Genomic DNA, 13,715 nt, shown 5'->3' on the forward strand with positions numbered 1-13,715 from the left:
TATGCCTTAATTGCAATATATATGTATGTGTAGCCTTGACTCTTGTGCCATGCATGCATCACGTCCTCCTCTTTCCTTAATTGATTAAAGCCATGATCTTGTTGATCTTTTGCCAAATATGTCCATTAGAATCCTAGCCAAATACAACCACGATGCCATCTTTAATGCAAAGATATTTCCATCTTCGTAGCCAAGTAAACCACTGTTAATTATCAAATCTCTTGATAATTACTAGTAAATCCATGAATATCACGATTCGCCTCAGGATTGCTTGATCTCTAAGTGGGCCTTATTTATCCTCCAAACGATATATTCCGAACTTGTCGAAAATATATGGCTTGGGCCACAGATATTGGCCCGGATTTCTTCGAGTCTCCCTCGTCGGGAAAAATTGTTATTTTGGGCTCAAACATTGCCCCCCAGACCTTGAAGTCAAAGTTCCCCGTCTTGACCGAAGAGGTCTTGAGTCAACACTAATCTTGCAATGAAATTGCTCTAAAGCCACTTGAATTGGCTTAATTGACGAGTACAAAACTGAAATCACTTGACTGATTAAGTATAGGCCTCTTAAATAGGCCATGCAGTACGAATGTCATCTTATGTTAAGATAACAGAGATGCTTTCACCAATAAAAGGCCACAGTTATTAGCCTTGTTGGGATTAAGACACTTAAACAAGTCTTAATTGTATTGTTTGGCACTAAACTCATGCCACAAACATGCGCCATGTGCCCCCCAACTTTAATGAAGCGAGATGAGCTAAAGGTTGGCGAACTCTGAAAAGTATGGAACCTCAGGACATCAACGTGCCCCCCAAGTGAATAAGGCTAGCTGTTTTTGACCGCGGACTGCTCGCTGAAGAGCATGGTGGTGATTATGAAGCAAAAAAGCGAATATATATACCAAATATATGGCCTGATGATCATGCCTGAATCATGGCTATCAACTTCTTGATACGTGGCCAAGTTAGTCAGGCCCTCTAACATCTTCTTATCACCAGGAGATTGATATACATCAAGTGTACTTTCTGACGAAATGAATTATGGCCACATATTTAGGAATCACAATACATGTACACCACTACATGCTGATATGTATATTGCATCGCCTCTGCTCTTCTTGGTAACACTAGCATGGATGCCCGCGCTTTGCTGCGGGATTTACTATTATCAATGAATTATTAGAAGTATGTAATGGGGAAAAGCAATTATTATATATTGGTGGAGATTGTTTAGAAAAGTAACTGTTTGTGTACATAAGAATATCGTTGATTTCATAACATTACATAGCATAATTTTCATTACACACGAAATCAAACTTTGGTGTGTGAGAACTTTTTGATGGATGGCTACAATCTGTCATCAGGGCTGCAATTCAACCAATTACTTCCATAAGTAAATACATAATAAAGTTGTATAAGTTTGAATCAAAATCATCAAAATGAGGATAATGTGAAATAGGTAAACAAAATAATATTTGTGTTGAAGACAAAATAATATTTGAGGAACACTGGTTATATGAACAACAGGGTTTTGCTCCAAGTTCAGGCAAAATAATAACGGGGACACAGTTAGAAACACTTCAGTGCATTTGGGCAGAAATTAAAATATGCATGCACATTAGAAAAGATGATTGATATGAAACCTGGGAGAGAAGCAGAGTCAATACTTGAACTGCAGCAAAACTAAAATCAGAATCTCACCTTCTATCAGGCAGGTAGTGGCGGATGGTAAAGGGTATCTTCCGCTCACGAAGCTCTTTCATAGCAATCTATGCAATTCAAAACTCGAGAAGATTATACTTGCGTAGAATATGGAAACAACATTTACATTATAATGCAGTTAAAAATGACAATTGGACCTCTCACATGTTTCTTTAACTCAAAAGAAACATAATCCTATACAGACACGATAATTTCTTTCAGCTAGAAAACAGAAGCCACCAGAAGAAAAAAGAGTGCTACATATAAACTACAAAGCACATCATATGATCTCTTTTTCGAATTTAAAAACTGCCTTTGATAGAAAGAGACTGACAATAGTTAACAAAACATAAGATGTTAACTTGTTCTCTATAAACAACCAGAAATGTTTGTATATTGCTGCGATAATTTACTATTTGTTTTAAGTCTACACCATAGTATTAGTAGATGCTCTCATGTGCCATCAAGAAAATGCACATACTCATAACACCATTTCTGGTCTTGATGGCATTCTTCACTTTCACATGATACTCGAATTTGAGGAGTATAAACTAAACAATAAATGAGAAGCCAAAATAGAATCTCTTGTTGGTGCTAGCGATAGTAAAGTAGCAAAATAACATATCCAAAAGGAGCTGCAAGATTAAAATTGACATTATGGTATTTAACCAAAAGCAGTAAATTTCAGTACTGGAAGGGTGAAAACTCATTGTATGCATTTACAAAGGGATAAAGCAGATAAGGGAACAACAGAAACAATAATCGTGGACATCCAGAATAGGCATAGGAGAATCTTATACCTTAAGTGGGTCAGTCTCACCCTCCAACTCAACCATCACAGGGGCACTGATGCTGGTCATCCAAAAATTAGATTTGGTAAAGGGTTGGCCAAAACCAATCAATATAATTTCATACTAATAAAAGTTTAAAGAATACCTATAAATTTTGATGTTTTGCGAGGCCGTTCCGCTGGTACCTGTTCTTCCTTGTCATCACTTTCAATGGCATCTCCAGCGAGATCATCATTGTTATCCATATCCTCCTCCTCTGCATTTTCCTGACCATTGATATGCACTGGAGGGTAGTAAATATGTTGGTGAGAAAATGCAGAATGTGTTGTTATGAAGAAATACAGCTGCTTTCTAAAGTCTGTGTATCTCAGATGGCAGTTTTCCTAATTATCAACATCAGAAGATAAATAAAGTAATACTATTGACTTTTTTCAAAGAGAAAGGTAAAGGAAGAAAGTTGCGCTTCTTAAAATGGAATTAGACTGACCAATATCAGTATGCCCGACAGGCTAGATATTGTTGACAACTCGCAATATTCGAATGATTCTGTAACCTAGAATTTAACACAAATGAAATACCAAAATAAACCCCCATAACAAAAATAACAATCTGGCTGTACATACCTCAGTCAATTTCTTTGGATACTGCAGTCATTTTTATCTTCTCAAATAAACACAACTCCTCAGTGTAAGATCAGTTGCTCACATCTGTATCGAGATTGTAAATCCACATATGTACCCATTCTCTCTTCATGAAAAAACAGAGCAAAAAACAAAGGAAAAAAAAAAGGAAAAAAAAAAGATTTCATTGCAAAGAAAGCAGAGAGAAAGTGCAATTCCACACAAAAGTCATCAGTCAATTTTAGTGAATTCTTGAAACATCAGAGCCATGCTCGAAAGCAACAACATGCATAAAGAATAAGCAAATTATGAAAACATTACAGCTATGATCAGTGTTGGAGGTGCAGTTGTTGAGGCCACTTATATTTATAATCAAAGGAACCAAAACAAAAGGCATAAAGAAGTTGATGAAAATCAGAAGCAATTTCATTATATATAATAAACGAATAAACAAAGTTCAAATCTTCATATGAATTCTTCATTTTGTCTAACAAACAAAGTTCAAATCTTTTCTCAATAAAAGCTTATAAACTACACAAAAATGCTCATAAAGTCATTCTACACAATCAACAACAAACTAATCAAATGCGTACAAAAATCAAATCATCAAAAAAAAAAAAATTGCTCAAAGAATAAAGCTAACCTTCCAAGCTGCCCATATTTCCGATCTCAAGAGGAATCTCTCCACCTAGATTATTAACATTCAAATAAAAGTCAGTGGACTAAGTCAAGTTGGCAATCTCTTGTTCCCAATGTAATGACAAATCATAGTAGTGAGCAGATAAAATTATGAACAAATTTGCTCCCTAGTTTTCAGAAGATTATAAATAGCTGAGACTCAGAAAATCATTCGTACCCACCACCCAAACTTGTCCCCTTGCTCCCCATATCAAAACCCAATAATTCCAATAACTGATACGAAAATTATACATAGTACACAATTAGATTAAAGTTTTTCAAATTGCCACAGATCAGAACCTTACCTTGAAACCATTCCAATGTTGCTGAGAATCCTCACATGCAAGTACCCAACCTCAATTCTTGTCAGAGAAAAATATGGAAATTATTAGCAAAATCAATACTCTGTTTAATCAAAACCTCCGAGCCCAAATCCTATATCAATCACATAAGAAGATTTGTACTAATTTTGAAGAATTTTTTTGAAAAAAATCAAGTTGATACCTCTCAAGAAAGCTCATCCCTGAGCTTATCCATGCAAGGAAGATTCGAGCTTGAGCACGAAGCACCAGACCTCTCACCTTTCTTCTCATCTTCTCCTGTTTTCTTTTCTTCATTCACAACAACAATTTCAGGCTCTACCTTGTCTTTCTCACTCTGCCCATCAAAATACTCACACTTCAGTAGAAAAGAAAGAATTGAGCATTTAAATTTCAAAAAAGGGAAGAAATCAAGAAAACCCAAAATGGTCTGTACCTTCTTTTGTAGTTTCTTCACTATCAAGGTCAAGAGCAACCACTGGGATTGAAACCGGGCTCTTTCGCTGAGCTCTCCGCTTTCTGAACACCCACAAAATCTTAAATCAAACAAAAGAAAGAATATAATTTCAATGTTTCCAATTAGACCAGTTTCAACAATTAATACCTTCTTGATGAATTGGTGGGTGGAGTCTTGGACCTAAAAACAGATCGACTCTTCATCCCAACCGGCCGCCGTTGATTTGAATCTGGGACTGAACATGCAGCTGTTCCCACTTGGGCCACTTCCGATCTCAATCTTTGCCAGACAAACACATGAAAATCAATATTCTAGTAGAAATCTCCAAACCAGACCGATACTCACCACCCTCAAGCACCAATTTCTTTGGTTAGAGACAAAAATCAATTCCCTTCACTCTCTCTCTATACCTCTCTGTGGAGCGAAGAAGACACGTAGTTCTGAGCAGGTAGACAGGTGTCGGGGGCAAAATCGTCATTTCCCAGATTCGGCTCGGCTCGAGCCGGCACTGTTCATAAGCCGATGAACAGTTAACTGAGAATTAGTATATAGTAAATATGTAAACATACATGTATTAATCACCAATCTTCCTTCTTAAACCATTCATTCGTGAGGCCACACCACTTCTCTGCAACTTTTTCACCACAAGTATTGGCAAAAATGTTAACTTCGTTGCCTCTGAGTGAAACATGAATAAATGTGCAGCTCAGGCATCATGATCATGCCCCTACAGAAACTTTATATATATATATATATATATAAACTATCAGGCTAATCGGGAAAGCCTATATTGTCCATATTAGATAAGAACATGCTGTAGTATCCATAAGTTTGTGGCCACATGATTTGGCCAAGAAGAGAACCTGCTAGCCTTTCTTCATGGCAATTAAAGATCATGACCATGCCTGGCTGGCAAAATTTCAACATACATCGAATTAATCATGAAAATACTGCCGAGCTAACCAATTTGCAGACAAATCAGTATTTCTTTTTCTATGAAGTTTGGCAATAGAAAATTTTCCACCAACCCTCTTCTCTTTGCTCCTGCTGCAATTTTATTTCTTTAATCTTTATATAAAGAGCTTGATGGCTTAAAACATTCAACCACTAGACTGGCGAACATACATATAGTCCTCAGCTAGGAATTCTGATATACATGCAAGCGAAAAGCCACAAGTTGGCTTTTGCATTCTGAAACCTGTAAGAGGGTTAGAGCTATCCAATATCCGCCTCTGCAAATTAATGTATACTGCCACTATACTTGGCATTAAATCACCTCAAAAAGGTAAAGTCTTTGTAAAATATTGTGGCCACAAGTATTGGCCTGGGTAATATTGAAATTCCTCCCTCATATATATATATATATATATATATTTCCAGGAAATTAAAATCACAGCAACCATAATTAAAGAACATGACCTGTCTTCGTCCAAGTAGGATATTGTGTTACTCCCCAATCTGCAATCTTGAGTGTTTCATTACATAGTTCCCAGATTTGCCCGTAAACGAGACCAAAGCACCATATATACTTGATGATTGCAACCTGGCCACACAAATATATTGCTGCTATAGAACATCCCGTGGTGCACTTGTGAAGCAATAGCCGAGGCAAACTACCCTGGCAAAACGACTTCTGTCTGCTACTGCTCTTTTCTCATGAAAATCTTCAAACTCTGAAATTCCATCATCACGAGAAGGCTAGTGAGCTCTTTTTGGGGACTGATATTCCCCTGTAATCTCCAGTTCTGTCCCCCAAGTCTGCAGAGCACGTCATCTTCATAGGAGGTTTCTTTCAGGCATTCCATCGAACACCTTGTGTGCATATCTCAGATTCTCAACCCTATGACGAAATTTCAACAGAGCAGCCCATAGAAGATCAATTTATCAACAAAGCGTTCAAATTAATCACCGGGTAATGGGGATTGAACTTGATTCTTCGTAGAAACAATGGGAGATTACTGGGTTGGATACATAGTTTCAATATGTTCAATTCTGCCTTTTTCGCCAGCTGCAATGCCTCTTTCTGATTCCGCTTCAGCACCAGAAAGCCTTCGTCTTGCTTCCGCCTCGACGTCTGCCAATGTGGTTGGCAGGAGATTATCCACTAAAGACCACTCGCTGGCCCTTGGATCGACTTCGTCTCAGAGTTCAGAGTATGCATATCTTGTTGGAGAATTCCTGATGAAGCTCACTAGCGAAGCCCAGACGATGTATATCAGCGGACCCTGCTTCACGCGATCGTTGCTCGCTAGAAAAGCATTCGCGAAGTGTCCCTCTCTAGAACTCGCTTCGCGGTCACTTGCTCACAGCCACTCGCTCTCGCGGCCAGTCGCTTTCGCTCGCGGCCCTCTCTTCGCTCGCGGCCAGTCCTCTGCGGTCACTTGGTCGCGGCCCCGCGCTCTTCGCGGTCGCTTGCTTTCGCTCGCGGCCACTCGCTTAGCGGCCGGTTACTTATGTGGTCAATCGCTCGCGGCCAGTCGCTGATGCGCCGCATAACTCTCTTTTTGTATTTTCTTTTTTCTATTTTTTTTTTTTTACTAACTAAAAGAAAGATGCAAACTAAAAATTAGAAGCAAATAAAGAAGCTAGCATCAGTGCGTTTGGCTAACCTCTAGAAGGCCACGGGGGAGGCCATCTATGCTTCACTCCAAGCTCCGATGCATCAAAATTCATGGCACGAAAATCCCTCTCGCGGGAGCTTGTAAGAAAATAACAAAGATACTTCGCGTCAGACACTTGAAAGAAATTTGGCTCGTAGAAGGAGTAATATTGCCCCCCAAGTATCTTTGTTGGTTGACGAAGCGAGATCTTCAATTGCAATTTTGGAGATGACGGTGTCCCAAGATCGGCTTTGTCGCCAACTACCATGTCATAGAACATGGTGTCTTCAGAATAAGCCACAAATTGGCTTTTGTATTTAACCACTTGTTCAAGGAATTTGAACTGCTGTATATGATTTTTGGAACCAATAATTAAATTATAATTATCATCATACTCATCATAGATTGGCTCCATGTTGAGATCATATTTAGAATCACCAAAGAGTGGTGAATTGATCTCTTCTTCAAAAATAGGCATATCAAATATTTGTGTGCCTCTATTTTCCTTCCAGGCATCATATTGAGACTCCTCAATGGACTGTTTAGTATCATCATAGAAAAATTTCTTTTGCAAGAAATTTGAATAACTGTAAACAAGAGTTAACTTGTATTGATGATACTCAAACTTACAGTTGCGAAGTACAAATTGGCCACTAGAATAATTGTTTTGGCCATTCTTGCAAGGTGGGTCGCAGATGTATCCTCTACATATATCAAAGCCACTGTTTGGCCTTGAAGAAAATATGAAGAACTTCAAGTTGAATTGATTAATAAAGCCACAGATTGGCTTTTGTAGACCACAACTTAATTGATAATTAAGTTGGCCATGATTGTGGCCACCTTCACCATGACGTCCAGTAGCATGGCCAAAGCTTAATTGATGATTGTAAGGTGGGCCATGCCTTAATTGATAATTAAGTGGATCATGCTCTTGACCATTTGCATGGCCATGACGTCCAGTAGCATGATCATAATTAAATTGATAATTATGCCCCTGCTTTTGGTTATCAAGGGGATGAATCTGGGCAATCTCATGCCCCCCAGGCATCTGGTCAGTAGCCACATATTTGGCTTGATCAGTGGAGAAATTAGATATTTGTTCAGAGACAACTTTCATGGCAGAAGAACACTCTTGTGGGCCATCTTCTCCATGTACAGCCTCTGTGTAAGGCTGTGATTCGCCAGTGAGCAAACTGGTTTCTTCTTCTGCAATGGGTTCGTCGAGATGGAGGTTTTTGTCTTTAGATTGATCGCCTCCTATAGGCAATTCAATCTCAGCAACACCACCCTCGCTTGCAGCTCCTTGACTTTTCAATTCGTCTTGCTGTGAACCGACTTGGGTAACCAAGCTGGAACCTTCCTTGGGCAAGAACGAGAACCCCGCGTATAATCTTTTCCACCTTTTCAAAAATATATCATTGTTAATCTTCATGATGGCCAATAGATCTTCTATGCTTGCATCTTTTGGGATGGGGAGAGACGAGAGCTCATCATCAAAGTCAGTTTTTTCAGTGGTGGCAACATTGGCCATCTTGTCACTTTAGGAGTTTCTTATGGTAAAGATTTTCTCCTAGCATTCCAATGATGGCAAACACAAAAAGACTTTAGTATGTCCCACTGGGCGTGCCAAAATGTTTGGCTCCAAAACCAGTTGGCTTGCAAACTGTCTCTTTTGAGCGAGTGATTGCGCAGGCGTGCCAGCACCGCGGGGTGCAGTCGTTGGGGTAGTCCCTTGACCTGACTTCTTCTTCAAGCGCTGTGGACGAGGAGAGCACCAACCTCGTCACAGGATTCTTCTCTAGCCTTTCGGAAAAGGACTTTTGCCTTACGGATAAGGACTTTGGGTGTGATCTCTTCGGTCACCAAAATCGATACTCAACGTTGTAGGTTGAGCAGAGCAATCACTGGGAAATCTTGAGAAAGCACGGGGTTTGCTAAAGCGTATCTTTAGCTTCGCTGGGTTGCGAGGGCGTTACCCTTGCTTCGCTGGAAGTAACGGTGGCGGTTGCGCTCGCAGTCGGCTCCTGGGGAGACTGGGACTGGAAGTACGGTCGCCGGGTTTCAACAAGGTTGAAGGTTTGCTCCGGGGAGGCTTTGTAATCGCTAGGATTGATTGATATGAGAGAGGTCCCTTGTTGTTCTGCTTTAGCCTCTATATATAGGCTACTCGTAGATTCTCCTTCCTAATAGGAATGAAATACTATATTTTAGGCCACAGTTATTGGCCTTGAATCAAATCAAAACTCTTAATAGTTTTGATATCTATCGTAAGTGATAATTAATAATTATCCTCTGTCGTAGCTAGAATGTAGGCAAGGATTAATTGCCTCTTAGAGTCCTGGATGTAATCTCTGGATGCGAGCAGTAGGATATGCACGTAAGATATATGTCTTCGCGAGCACTCGTCGCGGGGATCCCGTAGGTCGCGGCATGCAATTATAAAGGATGCTTGTTTATTTGTAATCAAGGGCGACTACATCCTTCTATATGTCGTACATCCAACCACCCATGCAATATGTATATATATATATATATAGCCCACGTACTCATGCATGCAGCTTGCATAATTAACCTGTATACAAATCTTCTGTTGATTGCCATCAAGCATGGTTATGCCTTAATTGCAATATATATGTATGTGTAGCCTTGACTCTTGTGCCATGCATGCATCACGTCCTCCTCTTTCCTTAATTGATTAAAGCCATGATCTTGTTGATCTTTTGCCAAATATGTCCATTAGAATCCTAGCCAAATACAACCACGATGCCATCTTTAATGCAAAGATATTTCCATCTTCGTAGCCAAGTAAACCACTATTAATTATCAAATCTCTTGATAATTACTAGTAAATCCATGAATATCACGATTCGCCTCAGGATTGCTTGATCTCTAAGTAGGCCTTATTTATCCTCCAAACGATATATTCCGAACTTGTCGAAAATATATGGCTTGGGCCACAGATATTGGCCCGGATTTCTTCGAGTCTCTCTCGTCGGGAAAAATTGTTATTTTGGGCTCAAACAAGGAGAAATCCCCTCAAGGAGAATATGAGTGAGGAATAATCCCCTCAAGGCAAATCTAGGTATGAATATAGACAATCTTCTATGGGTGGAGGATTGAACCAATTTACCTGTGAAAGTAATTTTAATCATGCCACCCAAGATGAAGACCACAGAACTAGAACAGCTGGTCATGGTGCTCAAGAGAAGATTGTTTATGGGAGGAGGACTAGAGGTGCAACTTTGATCAGATCTCATCTGATGTTGCTTTAGTTGCCTTAAGTTTTTATCAATCAATTTAGTAAGTTCATGTCAAAAAAATTATTATGAGAGGTCTAAATATTAAATTAGCAACACTCAAGATAAATATATAAAAAGCAGCAACATATATCTGAGAAGACTTCATGCAGCATGCTTACAATTACTTACATAGGTGCCATTTTCCATACATATCTCGTTAACGTTTCTGTATAATGATAGGAGCTCCATATTGGGGTCGAATCATAGGTGCGGAAGGCGCATGAGCATAAGATGGAGAAAGCTTGAAGTCAAAGCGTAGCAAGATCAACGATAAGGCCAACTTCGCTTCCATCATAGCAAAGTTTTGTCCAATGCAAATCCGGGGACCGCCTCCGAAAGGGAAGAATGAGTGTTGGCTCTTTGTTGCCTTGGAAACTCCTTCCGAAAACCTCTCAGGATTGAACTCGTTTGCATCATCACCCCACAGTTCCTTGTCACGGTGAATGAGCAGTGTTGGTAAGCTGACTTGGACTCCAGCTGGTAGTGAGAATTTCCCGAGTTGTGTTTTCTTGTGAGTGGTTCGAGAGATCACAACCAATGCTGGGTACAATCGAAGAACTTCAAGTAAAATCATGGTTACCTAGGGGATCATACAATCAAGGTTAAGTTCTATCATACAGATTCATTCCCCAGCCCAAGTAAATTTCATATACAGCATACATCAACTATTACAATCAACAAAAAATGTAAGATCATCTCAATTCCTTTTCGTCCAGAAAAATTTCCTCATTTCTTGTAGCGGCTATTTCATGCAATTATAATTTAAAGATAACTTTGAAGTAGAACTATATATGTATGTGTACTTACTACTTTTAGGTGAGATAGTCCATCAAAGTCTGGCTTGTTGCTTCTAAAGACTTGCAAAACCTCTTGTCTTGCTCGATCTTGCCAATTCTGATTTTGACCAAGTAATATCATTGTCCAAACTAGCAATACTGAAGTAGTCTCTTGCCCAGCAAAGTAAAACAGCTTACATTCCTCAATAACATCTTCAGTACTCATCCCAACCTTCGCATCTCCCTGGTTGTCCTTGAATTTTGACTCCATAAGTGCACCTAATAAGTCATCTTTAGAGGCTTCACCTACCTCAATGGCCTTCTCTCTTTTATTTATTATACCCTTAAGTAAACCTTTTACCTCTTTGTCAATTTTCTTCATCCTCTTGTTCATCTTAGTTGGTAGAAACCTAGAAATAAAAACAGTTATGATGAAAAAGTAAAGGCATGAAGGAGATGATGAATAAATTTTCAAGTAACATTCCAAGGGAAATTTTGACTTTTACCTCCATCCTGGTATGTACACACTTTGTACGGCATTTATTACAAGCACTCCTTGCTCTTTGAGGAGTTCAAATATTTTCCTTCCTTCCTGATAGCTACTTCCAAATGCTGTTCGAGAAATTACATCAGCCGTCAAGTGTTGTAGAGATGGCCAAACATCCAACAGACATGATGAGCCCTCTTTGGACGCCAAGCTCTCCCATTCCTTAATCATCTCATCGCAACTTTTGTGAAAGGCAGGTAACATTTGCTGTTGCAAACACCACAACGGACTAATTACAGAATATATTATTAACTTGGAAAGGCATAAAGAAGTTGTTACATTCCCAGAAAATGATTCTGCACTACCAACCGGCTTAGATAGGTGCAACATGTACCTTATACTTACGAAATTTATGTCTAATTTTTCCTTTGTTTGTTTTCTCTACATGTAGCTCTTAATGAGGTTGATATAATTATTTCCATCGAAACGAATGAAAAATAGAACAACTGAAGTATAGATATCTGTAATACCTTTAGTTTCTCTACATGGAATGTTGGGTTGATAATCCTTCTGTGCTTAACCCATTTCTCACCTTCATAGCTTGCAAGACCCGCTGCTAGCAACTTGAGAAGTGGGTTTGATCCTGGCTTACGAAAATCATCAAGTTTTGTGAAGACATCTTTCATATCTTCAGGATTCATAATGGTCACCCTTGGTACGGGGCCACTCCAAAAAAAAGAGTTCTTACCTATTGAAGATTGAATTTAGTTGGGTCAATATATTTTCTAATAGTTATGGACCGATCGCACCTAGATAAACAAACCCTGTAATACATCCACAAATTACTCGCAAACCACGTTCAAGTACGTATATACTACTCATGTACATCTGCATGTGACTATGAACATTTGAGCTCAGGTCTAAGTTTACAACTCGCTCGTTGTTTTTTTTTATGGTAAGCATGCATATGGTACTGAATATCGTTAACTGTATTAATCACACATATTATCATATATTCATATATAAAAGGTAATTTGGCATACCATAAGTTTTTACGGTTTGATCAAGAAAAGGGATGAGTCGTGGGGCTATGTCGTGGGAGGTGGAGAGGTTCATGGGTTTGGATTTTGCATGTTTGAGCAGGATAGAGTTCTCCTTCAAATCTCCATACAAGAACCTGTAGGAATTGCCTTGAAGGCCTTGCTCCCTCAAACATCTTTCTAGCTTCTTCGGCTTCAGCCAAACCCAATCCAGCACACTCCATGCCCATCTTACTATTATGCTAACAAAAACAAGGCTCAGCCCTACCAAACTAGCCAATGTTATTTCCATATTTGACGCTCGTATATCTCCAAGCTAGCTAAGCTATGAAACAAGGTTGAGAGAGAGAGAGAGAGATAGAGTTGTTTGGATTTTGGAAGGAGGAAAATGCCTTGCTTCTTGCTCTGTCTCTCCATCGATATTTATCTAGCTAGACTTTTTTTTCGATGATAGACTTCCATGTCTCAAGTCTTGACTTATCTCCCCGGCCATATGTACCATAAAATATCTAATGCTTTCGTGTCCTTTATCTTCACGGGCATTAATTCTGTACCCCAGTGTAAAGAGTGATCACTAACAGTTGACACTAATGACATATGGGATGACGCTTTTATATGACCATCCGACAGGCATTCTTAAAATAAGCATAGAATATACATGGTAGAGTTCTCATTTAGAATCCCTCCTCCCCATTGATTTAAAAACAAACAAACAAAACTTAGGTTTTTGCCCATTAGATTACGAGAAAATATCTTGGAATAAACTATATCTTATTATTATCCCTATTTTTCGTATAAAATGTGAATAATGTTGAAGGAAAATCGACTTAGTGTGCCTTATCAAACTAGGAGTAGCAATAGGAGAGAAGGTTCTAGATTTTCCAATCCTACACGGATTGGTATTCCTTGTAACATTAGAACTAGTACTTTGTAATCTCTATATATA

General features: G+C 39.0%; 1 protein-coding gene and 1 long non-coding RNA gene across 10 annotated transcripts; both read right to left on the reverse strand.

The window, feature by feature from the left end:
* Positions 1 to 1,190: 1,190 nt before the first annotated feature.
* LOC133732832 (uncharacterized) lies at positions 1,191 to 5,282 on the reverse strand. 8 transcript variants are annotated; one of them, XR_009857343.1, is made up of 11 exons: positions 4,978 to 5,282; positions 4,715 to 4,846; positions 4,547 to 4,629; positions 4,295 to 4,447; positions 4,096 to 4,152; positions 3,756 to 3,800; positions 3,116 to 3,199; positions 2,638 to 2,775; positions 2,502 to 2,553; positions 1,702 to 1,769; positions 1,191 to 1,366 (listed from the first exon to the last, which is right to left on the reverse strand). It is a non-coding gene; the product is annotated as an uncharacterized LOC133732832 (long non-coding RNA). The 8 variants fall into 8 exon arrangements; XR_009857346.1 differs by lacking the exon at positions 4,978 to 5,282 and adding an exon at positions 2,980 to 3,038 and having other exon boundaries at positions 4,715 to 4,970; XR_009857347.1 differs by lacking the exon at positions 4,978 to 5,282 and adding an exon at positions 2,980 to 3,045 and having other exon boundaries at positions 4,715 to 4,970.
* A 5,224-nt stretch (positions 5,283 to 10,506) lies between these two features.
* On the reverse strand, positions 10,507 to 13,197 carry LOC133728387 (cytochrome P450 72A15-like). 2 transcript variants are annotated; one of them, XM_062155800.1, is made up of 5 exons: positions 12,773 to 13,197; positions 12,260 to 12,372; positions 11,749 to 11,996; positions 11,274 to 11,652; positions 10,507 to 11,046 (listed from the first exon to the last, which is right to left on the reverse strand). In XM_062155800.1, the coding sequence occupies exons 1-5, from the start codon at positions 13,059 to 13,061 to the stop codon at positions 10,624 to 10,626; spliced, it is 1,452 nt and encodes a 483-aa protein (XP_062011784.1). In that variant the 5' UTR covers positions 13,062 to 13,197; the 3' UTR covers positions 10,507 to 10,623. The 2 variants fall into 2 exon arrangements, with proteins under 2 accessions (XP_062011784.1, XP_062011783.1); XM_062155799.1 differs by having other exon boundaries at positions 12,260 to 12,477; positions 12,773 to 13,194.
* Positions 13,198 to 13,715: the final 518 nt, after the last annotated feature.

This window comes from Rosa rugosa, chromosome 2 (genome assembly GCF_958449725.1).
Source record: "Rosa rugosa chromosome 2, drRosRugo1.1, whole genome shotgun sequence".
Lineage (NCBI taxonomy): Eukaryota > Viridiplantae > Streptophyta > Magnoliopsida > Rosales > Rosaceae > Rosa > Rosa rugosa.

Excerpts from the sequence above, each read along its gene's own strand:
- LOC133728387 (XM_062155799.1), bottom strand. The coding sequence starts at position 13,061 with ATGGAAATAACATTGGCTAGTTTGGTAGGGCTGAGCCTTGTTTTTGTT. Across the intron at positions 11,997-12,259 it reads TCCATGTAGAGAAACTAAAG|CAAATGTTACCTGCCTTTCA; the intron begins GTATTACAGATA and ends TGTTTGCAACAG. Across the intron at positions 11,047-11,273 it reads GACTATCTCACCTAAAAGTA|GTAACCATGATTTTACTTGA; the intron begins GTAAGTACACAT and ends ATGATCCCCTAG.